We start from the raw sequence: 17,594 nt of genomic DNA, 5'->3' as shown, positions 1-17,594 counted from the left end.
CTCTCTAGCAACTTTTTTAGGCTCAGCCCTTAAATGACCCCACCCCCATGCGAGCCAAAATCTCTCTACCAAATTTATTGAGGATCGGTCAATAATTGACCATACAAGGTCCCCTTCAGAAAATGACTTTAACGTTCATTACTGGTTAAAAAATACGAGTATAGCGATAAAATTTGACCCAAGTAAGTTCCTCGCGAAACAAAATCTCTCTTACAAACATAAATAGAATATGGGTTACAAATTATTATCTCTGACTTATTGTCGAGCTCTATATGAAGTTCTGATTTTTTATACACCCTATCAAAACATTTTACGTATAAAATCTATGACTTTTCTATTTTCAGCATCCTGACTTCCTTAGGCGTCGGAAATACAAGCAATCAGAAATAAAAAATTAATTAAAATAAAGGCAGCATCGAATTTTTAATATTTACATTAGGGTGGCTCCGAAAAGGAAATTGTTGATGGTTCCCATCGAAAATTAAACCCTAGTTAAATCTATGATACCTTTTTTTAAATTTTTTTGTCCTGATGACAATATCTAGTCAGCTGTTCTAAAGGATAAAAAGGTCACGTTTGAAGCTTTTATGATTTTTTTCCACTGAAAAGAAAATATACTACTTTTGGTATCACATGAATGGTGAAATATTTATGTGCGATTACAAAAGTATTAAAAATGTTTAATACTTTTGTAAACAATTTCGGTGAAATGTAAAAATTAAAAAAATCATATTTTTTTATAAAATTTTCAATATTTTTGAACTATCATAAAAATATATGATACGCCATTAAAAGTGCATCTCAAAGATCTCATGATATCAAACATAAAAAAGTTAAATAACCTTCTTCAAAATTTTTATCCCACAACAAAAATTTTGAGAAATTCTATCTTAGAATTAACCAGGCTTTAATTTTCAGTGGAAACATTACTACTTTATTGTTTCTTCATACAAACGGGCTCCCCAAGTATACATTATACATACATTTTTCAAACTATGAAAGATATATGGATAAAGGATCAGATGACATAACAAATTTGAAAAATAAAAGTTTCTTTGCGCTAAAAGTGGTGAAGAAATTCTTTGGTATCTGGGTTTCGAAATTTTTTAAATCGTTAGAAATTTAATTTTTCGTCATTATTTATTTTTTGTTTTAAGCATTGTTATTTGAAGACCTAAAATAGATAATGTACAAGAAATTTGTCGACACACTGTATGTGTCTATTTGTGATAGTTAATTTAGTTTGCAGAGATTCTACAAAGATAACGAGAGAGATAGAGTGTAAGAAAGAGAGTTCTCCCTTGGCTCTTAACTCTCACCGTGGGCAAGAAAACACACACATACACACCAACACACAAAAATAAAAAACATAAATCTGCGCTTATATGCTCAAATTTTTCACTTAATAATTCTATAAAAGGTTTCAACATCTTTCGTACTTAGACTTAGATTTATCGTTGCATTCTTCGAATGCGGCCGGGAATTTTCGTCGTCCTCCCAAAACCTATTTAACAAACGAAATTTTCGAGTTTAATAAACTTAAAAAATACTTATAAATAAAATATTTATTGTAAAAGGCAAAAATATTACAGAGTAAAATTATTAAAAAAGTTATTTGTGATATTGAGCAGGTATGGACGAAGTATATTGAAATTAAACAAAACAAGTGTTCAAAATATTAAATTTTGAAAATAAACATTGAAATTAAATCAATGAAATATAATATAAATTGTGAAATTTTTTATTTATGTACGTATTGATATTAAACAAAAAATTAATAAATATATTTGTTGGTGTATTGTGTTCAGAATTGTCGCACCATGAGGGCGCAAAATCATTGTCCTTTACGGCTGCGCCTCGCAGTGCTAGGAGTAGCACTTCTGTGTATCTTAATTGCAAGTGGAACAAATGCAGGTGAGTAAAAATATAATAAATTAAATTTATAGAAAATAATAAATAAGCCATAAATAAGAGAAACATTAAATTCCACTTATGTACCAGTGAATTTTAGTTACAGTAAGTAGTTCCTTTTGCCTTGTCGAGGCTCAGCTTAATTTATTTTTTTAATCCTGGGACCAAATCGAATACGATACGCCTGACATATACCTGAAGATTTTAAATAACATGTTTATAAAAGGAAAATTTACATCGTAAATAAATCAATATGCACTTAAAATATTATTTGATATATTTGTACTATATCTGTATGAAGTAATTCAAACAATTAAACGCATAACGCACATTGATTATAAGATCTTTGAGTGTAGATCAATGTTTTTAACTTGTTTCGATAAAAGTTTAATTGAGATATAGTAAACTCACTTAATTCATAAAAAAATAAATAACAACACAATTTATTTTACACACATAAGTTGTGCACAAATATTTATTTGCTTCATTGATAATAAGTACGTTAGGGCGTTTCACAAAAATTTTTTTTAATGTTCTCAAATACCCCTTATAGAAGATTTTCAATTCTTATTATACAAAAAAAAAAAAATAATAAATCGATGTATGAGTAACATTTATGTAATTAATTTGGTGACAATTTGGATACATGTCTTAATGATTTTGTAACTGTTCGATGAGAATATTCTAATCATTGAAAATTTTTTATTTTAATATAAATTGTATTATTAGAGTAAAATTTAAAATTTTTTGAGATGTAGACACATATGTAAAAATCAGTCCGTTTAACAATAACAGTTTTAAATTATCAAAGAAAAAAGATAAAGCAGTATTATTATTGATAATACTGTTAAACTCAACAGTCTTATCATCAAAGTCAACATATTATCATCTGCAAATTTATATACTAAGTTACTATCTAAGTCACAAACCAAGTAATTATTCTAGGGTGTAAAGCACAGTTATAGCAAATATTATGAATACAGCCAGACAATTAAAAGTAGGAAAACAGTATGATTTTTTTATTCAGATTTTCGGAACCTTTTTATGTAACCCAAAAAATAAAAAAAACTTCTAATTAATTCCTACATCTGGTAACACTGGTAAACTAACAGAATAAAGTGCTTGAATATGTTTATTAATGCTTATAACCTGCAGGGTTATTTATACATATATGTATATTATAGTAGTATGTTCCTATGTATTAAAAAAGCGTAGAATTTTGAATTCAAATTATTATTTTTTTTAGTAATTGCTGTGGATTGACAAAAGTATGCTGGTGAAAATGTCAGTAATTAAAAATGAACAAAGTACAGACGTTTCAGCACTACTTAAAGTTATAGTCCGATATTCAGTAAAAATTATGTTAATAAAAGTTTGCAACATTAATTCTGCATTGATAAACTACATTAAGTAATAGCTTTATTACTAATTTATTATTACTGGTGATAAAATCCTCATATACATACATAACTGTTATTAGTTTATACAATGTTGACGTGATCGTTTTAAAACATTAAGGATTGCATAATGCAGTAAATAAAGTTATTACAAACTTTAATTATATCGCTCATTTACTACAAGACTGGCATAATCCAAAAAACGTCGTTTCGAGAAAAATTACTTTATAGTTTAATGATATTTTACTTTTTTAAATAAATTTTGAACAAATCAAACGCAGATTCAGATAGATGTTAATGCCTCTCATTTAAATCAAAATTCAATTTATATTTATCTAATATTCGTGAAATCATTAGTTTTAGTTTATACGTGTACAGAAAGAAATCGATTTCGCACCGAAAATAATAGACATATTTGAAATTTTATAAATTTATATGAAACACTTATGTATGATACATATTTTGTAGCCCTTAGTACAAAAACACCAAATTTTATATTATGCCTGTCTTAGAACCTCACAATATAAACATTATATGCAAATAATTCAATGCTTTTAATTGTTTTAGCTTACCTAAACAAGCCAAATTAATTGCTAGCATCCACAAATAATCTTTTTAATTTTTCTCTGTTTTTTTTTTTCCAGAATCAAGCTGCAAACGTGGTTGTCCTGAATGTAAGTAAAACTAATAATAAATGTTTAATTTAATTATAACATGTTGTTGTTTTAGCGGATAATGGCTACTTATCTTATACGCCTGGTAATGTTTACGAATATAACTTTGACAGCATTATGACTGTTGGCATCAACAGTGGAGCTGGAAATTCTGATGACACAAGTCTCAAAGTAACTGGTAATGCGAAATTATTTGCTGAGGACAATTGCGGCTACACTTTACAATTGGGAGCCGTTAAAGTTACAGCCACCAAGGAAAATGTAGAAAAGAAAATAATGCAAAGTATACAAAAGCCTGTACATTTCACCATGGTTGGTGGAAAAGTAGAGCCCGAGTTGTGTGCCGATCAAGGTGATAATGCATATGCTTTGAACATTAAACGTGCCGTTATATCTATGTTGCAATCAAAACCTGATGCTGTGCAAGAAGTTGATGTATTCGGTCAGTGTCCCACACATACTACTGTATCGAAAATCGGAAATGCTGAAATTGTAAACAAAGTGCGCAACTTGAATGCATGTGGTTATCGTAAGATTATTAACAGTGGCATTTTAACAAATGCTCTTCAAACGAAACCTGGCTTAGAAGGCGCCTCTGTACTTAAGGCTGACTACACAAAAGAATCAAAGATTGAAAAGGGTCTTGTTAATAATGTTCAACTCGTAGAAGAATATAAATACGCCGCAGTCCCCAAATCGGATGTTGGCTTGCGGGCCAGAGTGGTGACCAATTTGAAATTAAAAAATCCATCAGGCGCTCCTGCTGTTGCCCCTCAAACTGGTACCCGATCAGTTTCCATAATGTTCCAACAACCTGAGACCTATTCATCAAAGAATATTGCTGCTCTTAAAAGTAGCTTAACGGAGTTGGTTCACCTTTTAGATGGTTATGTGAAGAAGGATAGTGCCAAGGGCTTTGTAGAATTGATCCGTCTTATGCGTAATTCTGATACAGAAACCTTGTTGGAATTGGCTGCCTTCCCTCTTCCCAATAAAGTGTTGGCTCGCCAAGTTTATTTGGATGCTTTATTCCGTACGGCTACTTCAGAGTCAGCTCGTGCTATTCTTAAGCAGTTTAACAAAATGAGTGAAAAAGAGAAAACCATCGCTATGATGTCTTTGAATCTTGTTCAAACTGTTGATAAAGATACATTGAATCAAGCAGCTGTAAGTACTATTTAAAATCTTAAATCATATTATTTGAAGTAAACAATTTTCAATTTTTTTTGTCTTTTTCCTTTTGCGTAGACGCTATTGAATCCAAATGCGATTAAAGAGGTTTACCTAGCTGTTGGTAGTTTGGTTTCGAAATATTGCGAACGTAATGGTTGTAATAATGGAGAAGTTGATGGTATTTCTAAGAAATTCACTGAATCGCTGAAACACTGCAAAGCAAGTACCAAAAAGGATGAAGAACGCGTTCTGTACATATTGAAAGGAATTGGAAACACTCACCATTTGGCTAGCGGTGTTGCTTCGTCACTAACTGAATGTGTTCAGCAAGGCCGTTCTAATCGCATGCGCGTTGCTGCTTTGCAAGCTTTTTCAGCTGCCAGCTGTGGCGCCAACTTGCAAAAGAAGGCAATGGAACTTTTGGCTGATCGCAATGAAGATTCCGAATTACGTATTGAAGCTTACTTGGCCGCTATTGAATGTCCTTCAGGAGAGATGGCAAATGAAATTGCTGAAATTGTTAACAGTGAAACAGTTAATCAAGTTGGTGGCTTCATTACGTCAAGTCTTAGAGCTATTCGTGACTCCACTGATGAAGAAAAAGAAAATCAACGTCGTTATTTGGGCAACATTCGTGTTACCAAAAAGTTCCCCATGGATTTCAGAAGATACAGCTATAACGATGAAGTGTCTTACAAGATGGACGCCCTAGGCTTGAGTGCCAGTGCTGACTATAAGCTGATATATTCTCAAAGCGGTTTCTTGCCACGATCAGCACGTCTTAATGTTAAAGCAGAAGAGTTTGGCATTAACATGAATATTTTGGATGCTAGCGTTCGTCAAGAAAATTTGGAAAATGTTTTGGAATACTTCTTTGGACCCAAGGGATTTGTAAATAAAGATTTGGACGAAATGATGGGAAAAGAATCGGATAAACATAACTCCCGCTCTAGGCGTTCTATTGCTGATGATACTTCCAAAGTAGCTAAGAAATACAAGACTTATGGCGCTAAGAATGCAAATGACTTGAACTTGGATCTTTCACTTAAAGTATTTGGTTCTGAAATTTTGTTCCTCAGTTTGGGAGACAACATACCAAGCACATTTGACGAAATCACCAAAGAGTTTACCGAAGCTTTTGAAAAAATTAAGAATGAATTGAACAACTATAACAAGGAATTCACCTCCCACAACTTCTTTATGGACACTGAAATTGTGTACCCAACTGGTGTTGGTATACCTTTGGAATTAACTTCTGACGGATTTATGGCAAACAAAATGGACTTTGGTGTCAGCGTGGATGTAGATAATCTATTACAATCTAAATGGGAAAATTCAAAATACAAAATCAAATTCGTTCCCAGCATTGATGCCAACGTGAACCTTAAAATTGGTTTTAATGCACTCGTTTTATCATCTGGCTTACGCAGCGTTTTCACTATGCACTCCGCAACTGGAAGCTCAATTGATGTGGCTATTACGCATGAAGGTGCAGGATTTGATATGAATATCGAGTTACCTCGTGAAAAGATTGAACTTATCGACATGAAGATGCAAAATGATTTCTATATTGCCGAACAAGATAAACCAGTCAAATCGGTACACCTAAAAAGTTCAAAATCTGATGCCAATGGTCCATCCATTGAAAGTTGTTACAACCAATTTGAAAGTCTAGGATTTACTCCCTGTGTTGTTGGCAGCTTTGGCGATTTGAAAGAAGATGGTTTAACAGAAGCCTTTGATTTTGCTGTATATGTTATGACCGAACGTCATTTCAACTTGAAGGGCTACCACAATGTCCAACAAGCTGGCGTTGACCAATGGAAGTTAGACTACAGTACACCTGGGTCTAAGGAATCTCATGATACTTCATTGACTATGGAGTTGGGTACCAAACCACGTGCTTACGGTCGTGCCTCATTGGATAATTCCCGTTATCACTTTGCTGTCGAAGCCGGCTTAAACAATGACGATAGAGAATTAGTCTGGTATGCTCAATATGAACAAGACAAGGATGTTAGAAAGAGCAAATTAGGTTTCATTAAGAGTGGACACGAATACAGACCTGTAATTGAAATTCAAGATGCCAACGGTGGAGTTAGTAACGAGATTAATGGATATCGTGTAGATGGCCGAGTTTTAGTGCAAAAATCTGGCGACCAAAGTAGATTAAACTTTGAAAACCTGATGGTATCTAATAAGGAGGAGCGTGTCATTCTTAATGGTTTTGCCGATTTGGGACCAGCTTCAATGTCTAGCGAGTTACATTTAACATCAAATGAAGACACAATATTTATAAAGAGCAACCTTAAAGTTGCTGCTGGAGAATATGCTGCAGGTCTATTCGTAAATGATGAAAAGAAACCCGAAAATATCTATGGAGCATCTGCCAATGTTAAAGTTGGGGAACAATTGGTTAGTGTGGATGTTGTCAGCAAGTTTGGCAAATGGGAGGCCACTTCTACTAATGAAGTCGAGTACAGTAAACAAGAAGGACCCAATCCTATTGCTTCCAGCAAATTTATATCTTCAGTAAGTGTTAAGCATAAACAACACAATGTAGGATCTTTGAAGGTGCAAGGTCTAACTGAGGGTCAAGATAAATTTGAAGTTAATGTTGATGCTACCAGTGGCAAAAAAGTTGCTGCTGTTGCAGTCAAATATGCTGCTAATCAAAAGGCCCAGAATGATTACCAATTATCTGTTAATGCTAAACTTAACCAACACTTTGTAGATGTTGTTTCCAAGTGTGATATTGTCGGTAATCACTTTGTTTTAGATAATGTTCTTACCACTAGCTGGGGATCGGCCTTGACATTGAAGGGTGAGTTAGGCCAACGTTATACTCCCCAAGATATTTACATGGATTTACAGGGCACAGCTCAAGTCAGCGGCAAAGATAAACCTACCCAATGGATTTTGAAAGTCATTGGAGCTCCTGAAAAAACCAACTCTGAATTTAAAGTTTCTCGAGATAATGCTGAAATTATTAAGGTAATAGCTGACACTCAACATCCCCAAGATAAAATAACATCTGGTAAAGTGAATGTGATTGTTAAGAACGTTGTAAATGCTAAGGGTGATTTTAAATTGGCTAAAAATGGTAAGGGAGAAGTAACGGCCGTCATTGAAACTCTTAAAACAGACCCCAAACACAAACTAGAATTAAGCTCGAAATTTCATGTGCAACATCCCAAGTATGATGTTGAAGCTAATGTCATCTTGGATGGTGAACAAAAGGCCTATATTAAAACCGAAAATATTGTGGACAAACTCAAGTTTAATACTAAGAATATCGTAGATGTGACCCAGAAGAAGGTTTCGTTTGATGCTAACGGTTCGATTAAAGGCGACTGGCGTATGAATGGTGAAATTCAAGGTGCATTCACATTTACATGCCCCGAAGGTCGCATACTGTCAGGTTCCCTTAAGCGTAAGATAAATACCAATGGCAAAACTGGTATTGCACAAGGACATATGGATGTACAATTAGTAGACCAGTTACCAAGTGGTGGTAATAAGCGATCACTGGCTCTCAATGGCAAATTGGAGAAATTCAACGTTAAATCCAAAGAATTTTCTGCCACTTCCCAACTTGTATATACTAACTTTGAGAGTCAAACATTAGATGTTAATTGGCATCTCAAAAAACTACCTAAGGGCCAAAATAAAATGATTGATTTTGGAACTACTGTTAATGGTCCATTAGTTAAATTTCCCATCGAGGTTACATTTATTGTTGATGAATATTCTGTCCGTCATGCCATTTTTAACATTGGTGCTAAATATGGCGATGCAGTTAATGGAAAAATTAACGGAAACTACGATTTGGGTGAACGAGGATCGGCAGTAAAATATGAATTGAACTCCAACATAGAATTACTACACACGGCATTCAAAACCTATGAATTGCATACTAAAGGTCAGTTTATGGAACCACAAACTGAAGGTGGAAACTACATTTTCGAGTTATTTGTTGATGAAAAAGCCGGTAACGAACAATTTGTTAAGCTAACTACCAACGTTAAGAGTTCCGAAAGAAATGGCGCTTTCAATATCAATTTGAGTACCCAGAATATGCAGGCACCTTTGGAAATTGATGGTTCATACCAACGTGAACACCAAGGATCATTTAAAGAAGACAATGCTAGTGGCTCCGTCAAGTATGACTTCAATTTCAAACATGGCGATAAATTTGTAAAATCATCAAATGATTTGTCTTATAATGGCAAAGAAACTATTCATAATCGTTTAACAGTAACCAGTAGTTTTGAAGGGGCTAAAAATCTTGATGTGGAAATTAGAGGTAAATTGTTAGATGCCGATTCGTATAACTTGAATGTGGTTGGCAATCATAATGAACATTCATACAGCCTAGATACTGTAATGTACCGTGGTAGTCACAAAAAGGGAGTACAAATCTCTGCATCATTACCTAATGGAAAACCTATCAGTATAGTAGCTATATTTGAAGTTATGGGTCGCCGTAAATCTAAAGTAACTACCGAATTGTCTAATGTTTTAGATTTAGATCTTAAATTTAATGGCGAAGCCTCTTACAATGCTGTTGATGATTTTTATGTTGTTGCTCAATGGAATTCGGCCAAATTGAAATTAGACAATTATGATTTGGATGTTCGAACCCAAGGTAAATCATTGTCCTTGATGTTGAAGAACGCCCAAGGTGAAATATTTTCGGGAACCGCTACATGCGCTCTCAAGAAGGAAAACAATAAGAGCATACTCGAAGGACAAGGTCAAATAAGATTCAAGGGTACTACTCACAATACAAACTTCCGTTTGACAAGACAAGTCTATGAAATGGCCACCGACAAGGAAGTTGGTTTCTCCTTCAACTTTAATGGTAACTTCGGACCCAAAAATGGGGTTTCCACTCTTAAAATAACCAACAAGGACTTCAACATTAAACTTTCCATTTGCGAAGAAAAGAAACAATGCACCAATGTTCAAGTATTGGCTTCGAATGATTTAACCCAAGATGAAACATCTATTCATTCACTATTGGTGTTGTTCGATTTACGTGAAATTGGTTTTCCCTATGAATTCGAATTGCAATCAAAGAATGTCCGTGAAGGTTTCAAATTCCAATACATGTTGGACTCAAGCATCAACTCTAATAATAATCTGAAGTACAATTTGTTGGCAAATATTCAACCAACTAATGCCAAAATACAACTAAAACTGCCTTCTCGTGAAATCTTATTGGAAGCTCACCAGAAATATCCTGTAAATGGTCAAATATTTGGTCATTACGAAAACTCTTTAGCATTCTTTATTGACAAAACCAATAAACCACATGATGTTACCAAATTCTTAGCCCAAGCTGACCTTTCCGGAAAAGAACGCGTTGCAATTAATGCTAAGGGTCTTTTGAAATTGGAACATCCCACCATCCGTCCCCTCACTGTATCTGGCAAATTAGATGCCAATCGTGAGCACCATACAATTAATGCTGAAGTTATATTTGACATCTTCAAATTACCAGAACAACAAATAGTTGCTACCACACATGTACAGAACATTAAGTCCAATAATGGATTTAACATAACATCTACTGAAGTTGTACGTTCCTCCGGCTTAGGTTTTGAATATACTCTAAACGCCCATGCTGGCTTAAACACTGAACAATACGAATTCAGCTCTGGTGCTGACCTCAGCTTGGGCAGTTCAGACTTGAAGGCTTCTGCCTTTTTCTTTGGTAACAAGGAACACGCTGAAGTTTTAATATATTCTCTTAACGAAGAGGTAGTCAAGATGGTTGCCGATTACAATAAGCAGAAGAAGCAGACCAAATTTAACGCTAAGCTACAAGCTTTAGGTAGAAAACCAGTTGAAATAAATGCTGAACTCCTACCAACCATGGCAAAGATTAATGTGGTTCGTGAAGGTTTATTAAATGCTCAAGGTGAAATTAAATTGGGCAAAGAGTTCAAATTCCAAGTGGAAGGCGCCAACAAAGAATTAATAAATGGCCGCGTAGGTTTGGACTCTGCCAATTTCTTGCGCACTACTTATAATGCCCACGAAGAAAATGTCAAGGATTTTATGGTAAGTCAATTATAAAACCTCCCATGTTACGTGTTACATAATCTTATATGCCTTTTTAGAATGTTCTTGAAAATGAAATGAAACAAGAAACTGAAGTGACAACTGAACTAAAAAAACGTTTAGAAAAACTTAAGGAAATTGCCGATCGTCAACTTCAATTATCTAAGGATTCTGCTCCAGATTTCAGCCAATTGTCAAACAGCTATCAAAATAATCTTAACGAAATTGTTAAGGAATTGGAAGTCGATCCAGCCATGAAACAAATTTCTGAGACACTGTAAGTTATTTATATTCTAATCAATCGTCTAAAAAATATTTAAAACAATCTCGTGAAGGGTCATTTGGTATTAGTGTATTTTACAAGTTACTGTTTGTTTATTTCTCACAGACGTGTGTCTAATTTATATTAATTTTTTTATTTTCAGACAAAATCTCTATTCTAAAATCGCTAAATTATCTACTGAACTCACTAAGTTGTGGAGTGAAACTTATGAAAAATTGCACAAATCATTTGTAGCTCTTCATGAGAAATTCCAAGTAATAGTTAAAGAAACATTAGTTCCAGCCTGGGAAGAATTTTTGACTAACACTGGTAAAATTGTACGTGAACTTCGCTTAGAAATTGTAAATATGTATTCGAAATCCTTCAAATCGGTGTTAGATGTGTTCAAACAATATGAACCAGCTTTGAAAAACTACGGTAAAGCTATTGCCGAAGGTTTAAAACCATTCAATGAAGCTGTTCAAGAATTATACAAGGCTTTGACTTCTGGTCTTGAAGACTTAGTAAATGAATGGATCGAATACTGGTCTAAATTGCCTTCCTTCGAAGCCATTCAAAGCGAACTTAAGGATAAGTTGCACGCCTTGCAATTGGGTGAAAAATCTTTGGAATTCGTTAATAATGTATTTGATCAGCTGCACGTTTTGCCACTTACAGCTGAAACCAGTGAATTCTTGCAGAAGGTTCATGAATACTTAGTCGCCAAATTGAAACATCAACAAGTTGACGATGAAAAGGTGGTTGAAGAACTCGTGAAGTTATTCGTTAAAGCTGTGCGTTCCGTGTGGGCTAGTCTGGAAATGGCCGCTCCTACTGGTGCCAGTATTACTAGCTTCTCATTAAATGATTTGTTCATGTCTGCCCCAGTACCCACAGATTTCTTCAGTCAACTTCCAGTCCTTATAACATTCCGTTCCAGTGTTATAAACTTCCTTATTAACGAAGATTTTGAGAACTGGTTCTCCAAGGAAGACTTTATCTTCAAGGACTTTGACCTTAGAGGTCATATTGTTGATGGTCGCCATTTATTTACTTTTGACGGCCAACAAATCCACTTCACTGGAAATTGTAAATACATCTTGGCTCAAGATTCTGTCGATAACAACTTCACCGTTATCGCCCAGGTCAACAATGGAAAGATGAAATCTATTTTCGTAACAGATCGCGAAGGTCAATTTATGGAAATTAACGACAGTGGTGTTTTAAAATTAAACGGTAACCCAGTTGAATATCCCCAACATGAAAATGGCATGCATGCTTGGCGTTTATACTACACTGTCTACATGGTCAATGAATATGGTGTGCAAATAATGTGTACCACTGATCTTAAGGTTTGCCATGTTGACGTTAACGGTTTCTACACCAGCAAGATGCGTGGTTTGTTAGGCAATGGTAATGCTGAACCCTATGATGACTTTGTACAAATCGATGGTAGTATTGCTGGCGACGCAGCCTCATTCGTAAATGGTTATGGATTGGGCAAGTGTAATCCAGCTACTGTTGACACTCATACAGAGATCCAACGTGCTGAAATTTGCAATGAACTTTTCGGCTATGAATCGCCTCTAGCTCTTGGCTACCTTTTCATTGACTCCAAGCCTTACCGCAATGCTTGCGATCAATCCGTATTAACGGCAGCCGAAAAGGACAAGGAAACAGTTGCTTGCTCCGTAGCCACTGCTTATGCTTCGGCCCTAAAATTGGAGGATATTTTCGTATTCCTACCAAAACGATGCCTTAAATGTTCAGGGCAAGCTGGACAACGTGAACTCGGAGAAGAATTCACTCTTAAGGTACCCACAAACAAAGCCGATATTGTATTTGTGGTTGATGTTGATGTAACTCCCATTGTCATGCGCAATTTGGTCGCTCCAATCGTAACCGAAGTGCGTGATACTCTTAAGAGCCGTGGATTTACCGATGTTCAAATCGGTGTTGTTGCCTATAGTGCCAACCAACGCTACCCAGCTGTATTGACCAGTGATAATGGCAAACTTAACTATCAAGGAAATCTTGCCGATGTCAAACTAAATGGACCTAAACCAATTTTCGAGTCTACAGTTTCGCAAATGATTACCGAAAAGAAGGTACTTGATATCTTTGAGATATTAGAGAATATTGTTAAGAGCATTGTTCCGCAATCTGATGAACTTGCATTCCGCATGGCGTTGAATTATCCCTTCCGTGCTGGTGCTGCCAAGAGCATTGTTGCTGTGCGCAGTAACAATTTGGAATACGATAATATGGTATGTAAAATTTAATTATAACATAGTCACACAAATCTTAAATAATTCAAAATTATATTTTATAGATGAAATTCGTACGAGCTCATGTAACTGGCGCTGTAACTCAATTTGACGCAGCTTTACTGCATGTAATTGCCCCTGTTAAGGATATGTCATTGGAAGGTGTTCCCACCGAAAAATTGATCGGTATGGTTAAGATAATCGGTCACACGTAGTAAAATATAATTAATAAATTTTTTTCTTTTAAATTTAACCAGGTTTCAATTCACGTTTGGTTGCAACTCTTGATGGTAAAGATGCCAAGAAGCGTGCCAAACTACAGTTCCATAACGATATGGGCATTGATTTCGTCCTGAACAATGGCGGTTGGGTGTTTGCCACTCAAAACTTCGAGCAACTGAAACCCCAGGAACAAAAGAAGGCCCTCAACCAGATCACTACTTCCATAGCTGATACACTTTTCAAAACTGAAATCGTCACTGATTGTCGCTGCATGCCAGTTCACGGTATCCATGCCCAACACAAGTGTGTCATTAAATCGTCAAACTTTGTGCCAAATAAAAAAGTGAAAGCTTAATCCGATAAGCATTTACTTTTATCGACCACTCAACTTTTCAAAACAATTTATTTATTAAATTGATTTAATGATTTTTTTATAACGAACGAAAGAAAAACTATAAAGTTTTGTAAATAAATATATTTTTTTATAAATAATATTATAACATCTGTTTTTATAAAAATAATAAAATTTTATATTAATAAATTTAAAATTATATATTATGTAAGCATTGAAAACTTTAAAGCATTTGCGCGGAAACTTTGTTTAACGCTCGGGAAAGCAAGAAATAGCTTGCGTGGTACTTTTCGAGCCTATTGCTAGTCAGCCAATTATTAACCAAATATTCACATGATTGTCATACTTGTCTGTACAAATTTGAGGATCCTATCTGTTGTAGTTAATCATACATGACTTTTAATACAGACTCTCAATACTCAATACCAATACTCTCATGATCATAAAAAGCTATTTATGAAGTCAATTTGATGCAAAAACTTCCCTCACCAAAAGCTTTTGTTTGTAATGTTTCAAAAATTATTATCTTAAAGACATATGCAAAATTATCGACGATGTGTGAAAGACATTTTTGAATTTGTCCCCAATCGCTGAAGTTGGCTAAACGACAATGTGTAAGAATTCTTCGTAAACGACTAGGTTAGCGACGTAGACCTGATGGTGGTTATCTTTAAAGACCTGTTAAAGACAAGTTAAGCGACAACATCTCTTGTCCGCTTTTGACAATGTTAAAGACAAAATGTAAGATACAGTTTTTAAAAATTTCTTCTATTAAACACCTATGATGACAAGATGAACGACTATGTCTTAAATGTTGTTATATATCTAACTCTGTTGACGATTATATGAACGACAAATTCTTTTACGTCGTCGCCAATAATTTTACATGCAGACAAGGCAAACGACAATGTCTTCAATGTCCTTATAAGTATAATTCAGTTATTGGCGACACTATTAGCGATATATTATTCAATGTTGTCCTCTTTCAAAACATACATGACGACATGATAAGCTAAAATGTCTGGAATGTTGTCTTATATTAGACAAGACAAGCGACATTTTTTGCATCTTGTCTTCTACATTATGTAAACAAATTTAATATAACGATAAAATAACTGCGATATGAAAAAAGACAGATCTTAAAAAAATATTTATTTGAGTACGAACATCTGAATAAGCAAGAATGATTTTAAGTTGTGAAATTATGTATAATTGAAATAATTAATAAAAAAACTCTATTTAAATTGAGTCAAAATATATTTTTTACAATTTTGGTAAGTTACTTTTCAAGACATGAAAAATTGTAACCATTTATTTAAAATATTTTAATTATTTTATTTAAAAGTGGATAATTCGACCAAATTTTCAAAATACATACAATATACGACAATACCGTTTACTTTGTCGTCATCGTTTTCTTTTTTGGTACCACTTAGATCCTATATCGATGTAGATACGTCCCAATTGCTTCTAAATCCTGTTTAAAATGTAGGTATTTTAAGAACAAATTTGGACGATTTATCCACTCTTAACTTAAAAATTATATCTTGAATCAATTTAAATAGAGTTTTATTAATTATATTTCAATTATACTTAATTTCAGAATTACTCTTACTTGTTCAGATGTTCGTACTCAAATAAATATTTTTTCAAAGTTGTGTACTTTTATCATATCGCAGTTATATTACCGCTTGTCTTGTCCTCAACAGAGTCTAATATAAGACAACATTCCAGACATTGTCGCTTATCTTGTCATCATGTATGTTTGATAGAGGACAATATTGAAGGCAATATCGGTCGTAGTGTCGCCAATTACTGAATTATATAAAGCAGCCAAGCGCAGAAAGAGAGATGCTAAGAATCTGTTATTGTAGTGGTGAGAAAAAACTAAAAAAACACACAGAAAAAATATTGCCTAATTACGCTTGTTATGATCAAATCATAACAAGTAGAATGGTAAATTTTACGTATAAAACATATTTAAAGAAAAGAAATATGTATATCTCTTCACAAAGATAAAGTTTTTTATTTAAAATGTATAAAAAAAGTAAAATACTGTTTTTTAGTGTTTTCATTCTTATGCATTAGTGAAATTTTTTGGAGTGTACGAGTTTTTGCAAGTAATTCTCTTGTTTACAAATTGTGTTGTTGTTTTTACAAATTGTTTTTGCAATTTTTGAAACAAAGCGACGCCAACCTTTGTTTGTTGAATGCTGTTAAGCAACTGAAGATAATTTTTTGTATTTTTACGCTCTTGCTGTGAGTTTTGTTTACGATCGGGTAGTGTACGTGTGAATTGCCGAAAATCTTCGTAATTTGAACAATATGAACACGCAACGCTGATCAGCGTTGCCACTTTGGTCCAATTGGACCAAAATTGGTAGTTTCAAATCTCTGAAGTGACTTTTGGTAGTTTGGTCGGTAGGTTTAAATTTTGGTCCAAATTTGGTAGGATTAGATAATTTTGATCTCATGCATATTAATTTATAAACATTTCTGACCTTGTTATGGCAAAGTAATAATAATTTTAATAAATACGTCAATCTTAAGTTGTTTCTTCTAAGAAATTGTTTGTTCTAAGAAAATATTAAGTTTCTATGTATTTCAACATTTCTGATTCATGAATGTTAGTAAGTTAGTTAGTTTGAAATGAGGATGTTATATAAAATCGGAAGGAATACTTCTAGGCTTGCATCGGTCCCGTTGTGAACTTCCTAACCAATGCCTCAGGTGGGAATTGAACGCACAACGTCAGGTCTGACTATAACATAAACCACTAACCTACTGGAGGCCACACTAATTCATTTTTTTCTAAGAAGCCAGATTCATGAATGAATATATAATTTGGTGGGACTACTACCTTACAAACTGAATCACAAAATTAATATACCCCAATTTTTTTAATGGGTATAAAAATATTAGGGGGATATTGATTTTGTGATTCCGTTTGTAAGTATATATTTTTTTCAGGTTCTAATAGATTCTAAGACGATATAGCCATGTCATGTCGATTGGTCCGCAATTGATCCTATTACAGCCATAGCCCCTTTTAGCAAATTAGTTAACCGTAGTATAATAAAAGGATTTTTCCAGCCTCAATTTATACGATAAATGCTGATGGTGGATATACATATATGATTCGTCATAGCCGAATATAATACTATTACTATTTTCTCGGGAATGATTTTGGTACAAATTTTGTCGAAAACAGCAATTATGTATTTCATAACTATATAGTACCAAAGTGTTTGGAAATTTTGTCTAATT

At 34.0% G+C, this 17,594-nt stretch overlaps 1 protein-coding gene across 1 annotated transcript; it reads left to right on the top strand.

Annotated features, from left to right (window-relative positions):
- The first annotated feature begins 1,431 nt into the window (after window positions 1-1,431).
- LOC119611101 (apolipophorins) lies at window positions 1,432-14,469 on the top strand. The gene is made up of 9 exons (XM_037966570.1): window positions 1,432-1,631; window positions 1,809-1,914; window positions 3,953-3,982; window positions 4,038-5,149; window positions 5,231-11,224; window positions 11,284-11,501; window positions 11,650-13,753; window positions 13,819-13,939; window positions 14,011-14,469. Exons 2-9 carry the CDS (start codon window positions 1,821-1,823, stop codon window positions 14,328-14,330), a joined length of 9,993 nt encoding a protein of 3,330 aa, XP_037822498.1. The 5' UTR covers window positions 1,432-1,631; window positions 1,809-1,820; the 3' UTR covers window positions 14,331-14,469.
- Window positions 14,470-17,594: the final 3,125 nt, after the last annotated feature.

This window comes from Lucilia sericata, unplaced genomic scaffold, assembly GCF_015586225.1.
Source record: "Lucilia sericata isolate MDLA Ls3-8-SP2 unplaced genomic scaffold, ASM1558622v1 Contig001361F_arrow, whole genome shotgun sequence".
NCBI lineage: Eukaryota > Metazoa > Arthropoda > Insecta > Diptera > Calliphoridae > Lucilia > Lucilia sericata.
This window is presented reverse-complemented; position numbering and strand designations above follow the sequence as displayed.

Bases quoted from the DNA above. Each gene is read 5' to 3' on its own strand.
- LOC119611101 (XM_037966570.1), top strand. From the start codon at position 1,821: ATGAGGGCGCAAAATCATTGTCCTTTACGGCTGCGCCTCGCAGTGCTA. The intron at 3,983-4,037 runs GTAAGTAAAACT...TTGTTGTTTTAG, and splicing joins CAAACGTGGTTGTCCTGAAT to CGGATAATGGCTACTTATCT. The intron at 11,502-11,649 runs GTAAGTTATTTA...TTTTATTTTCAG, and splicing joins AAACAAATTTCTGAGACACT to ACAAAATCTCTATTCTAAAA.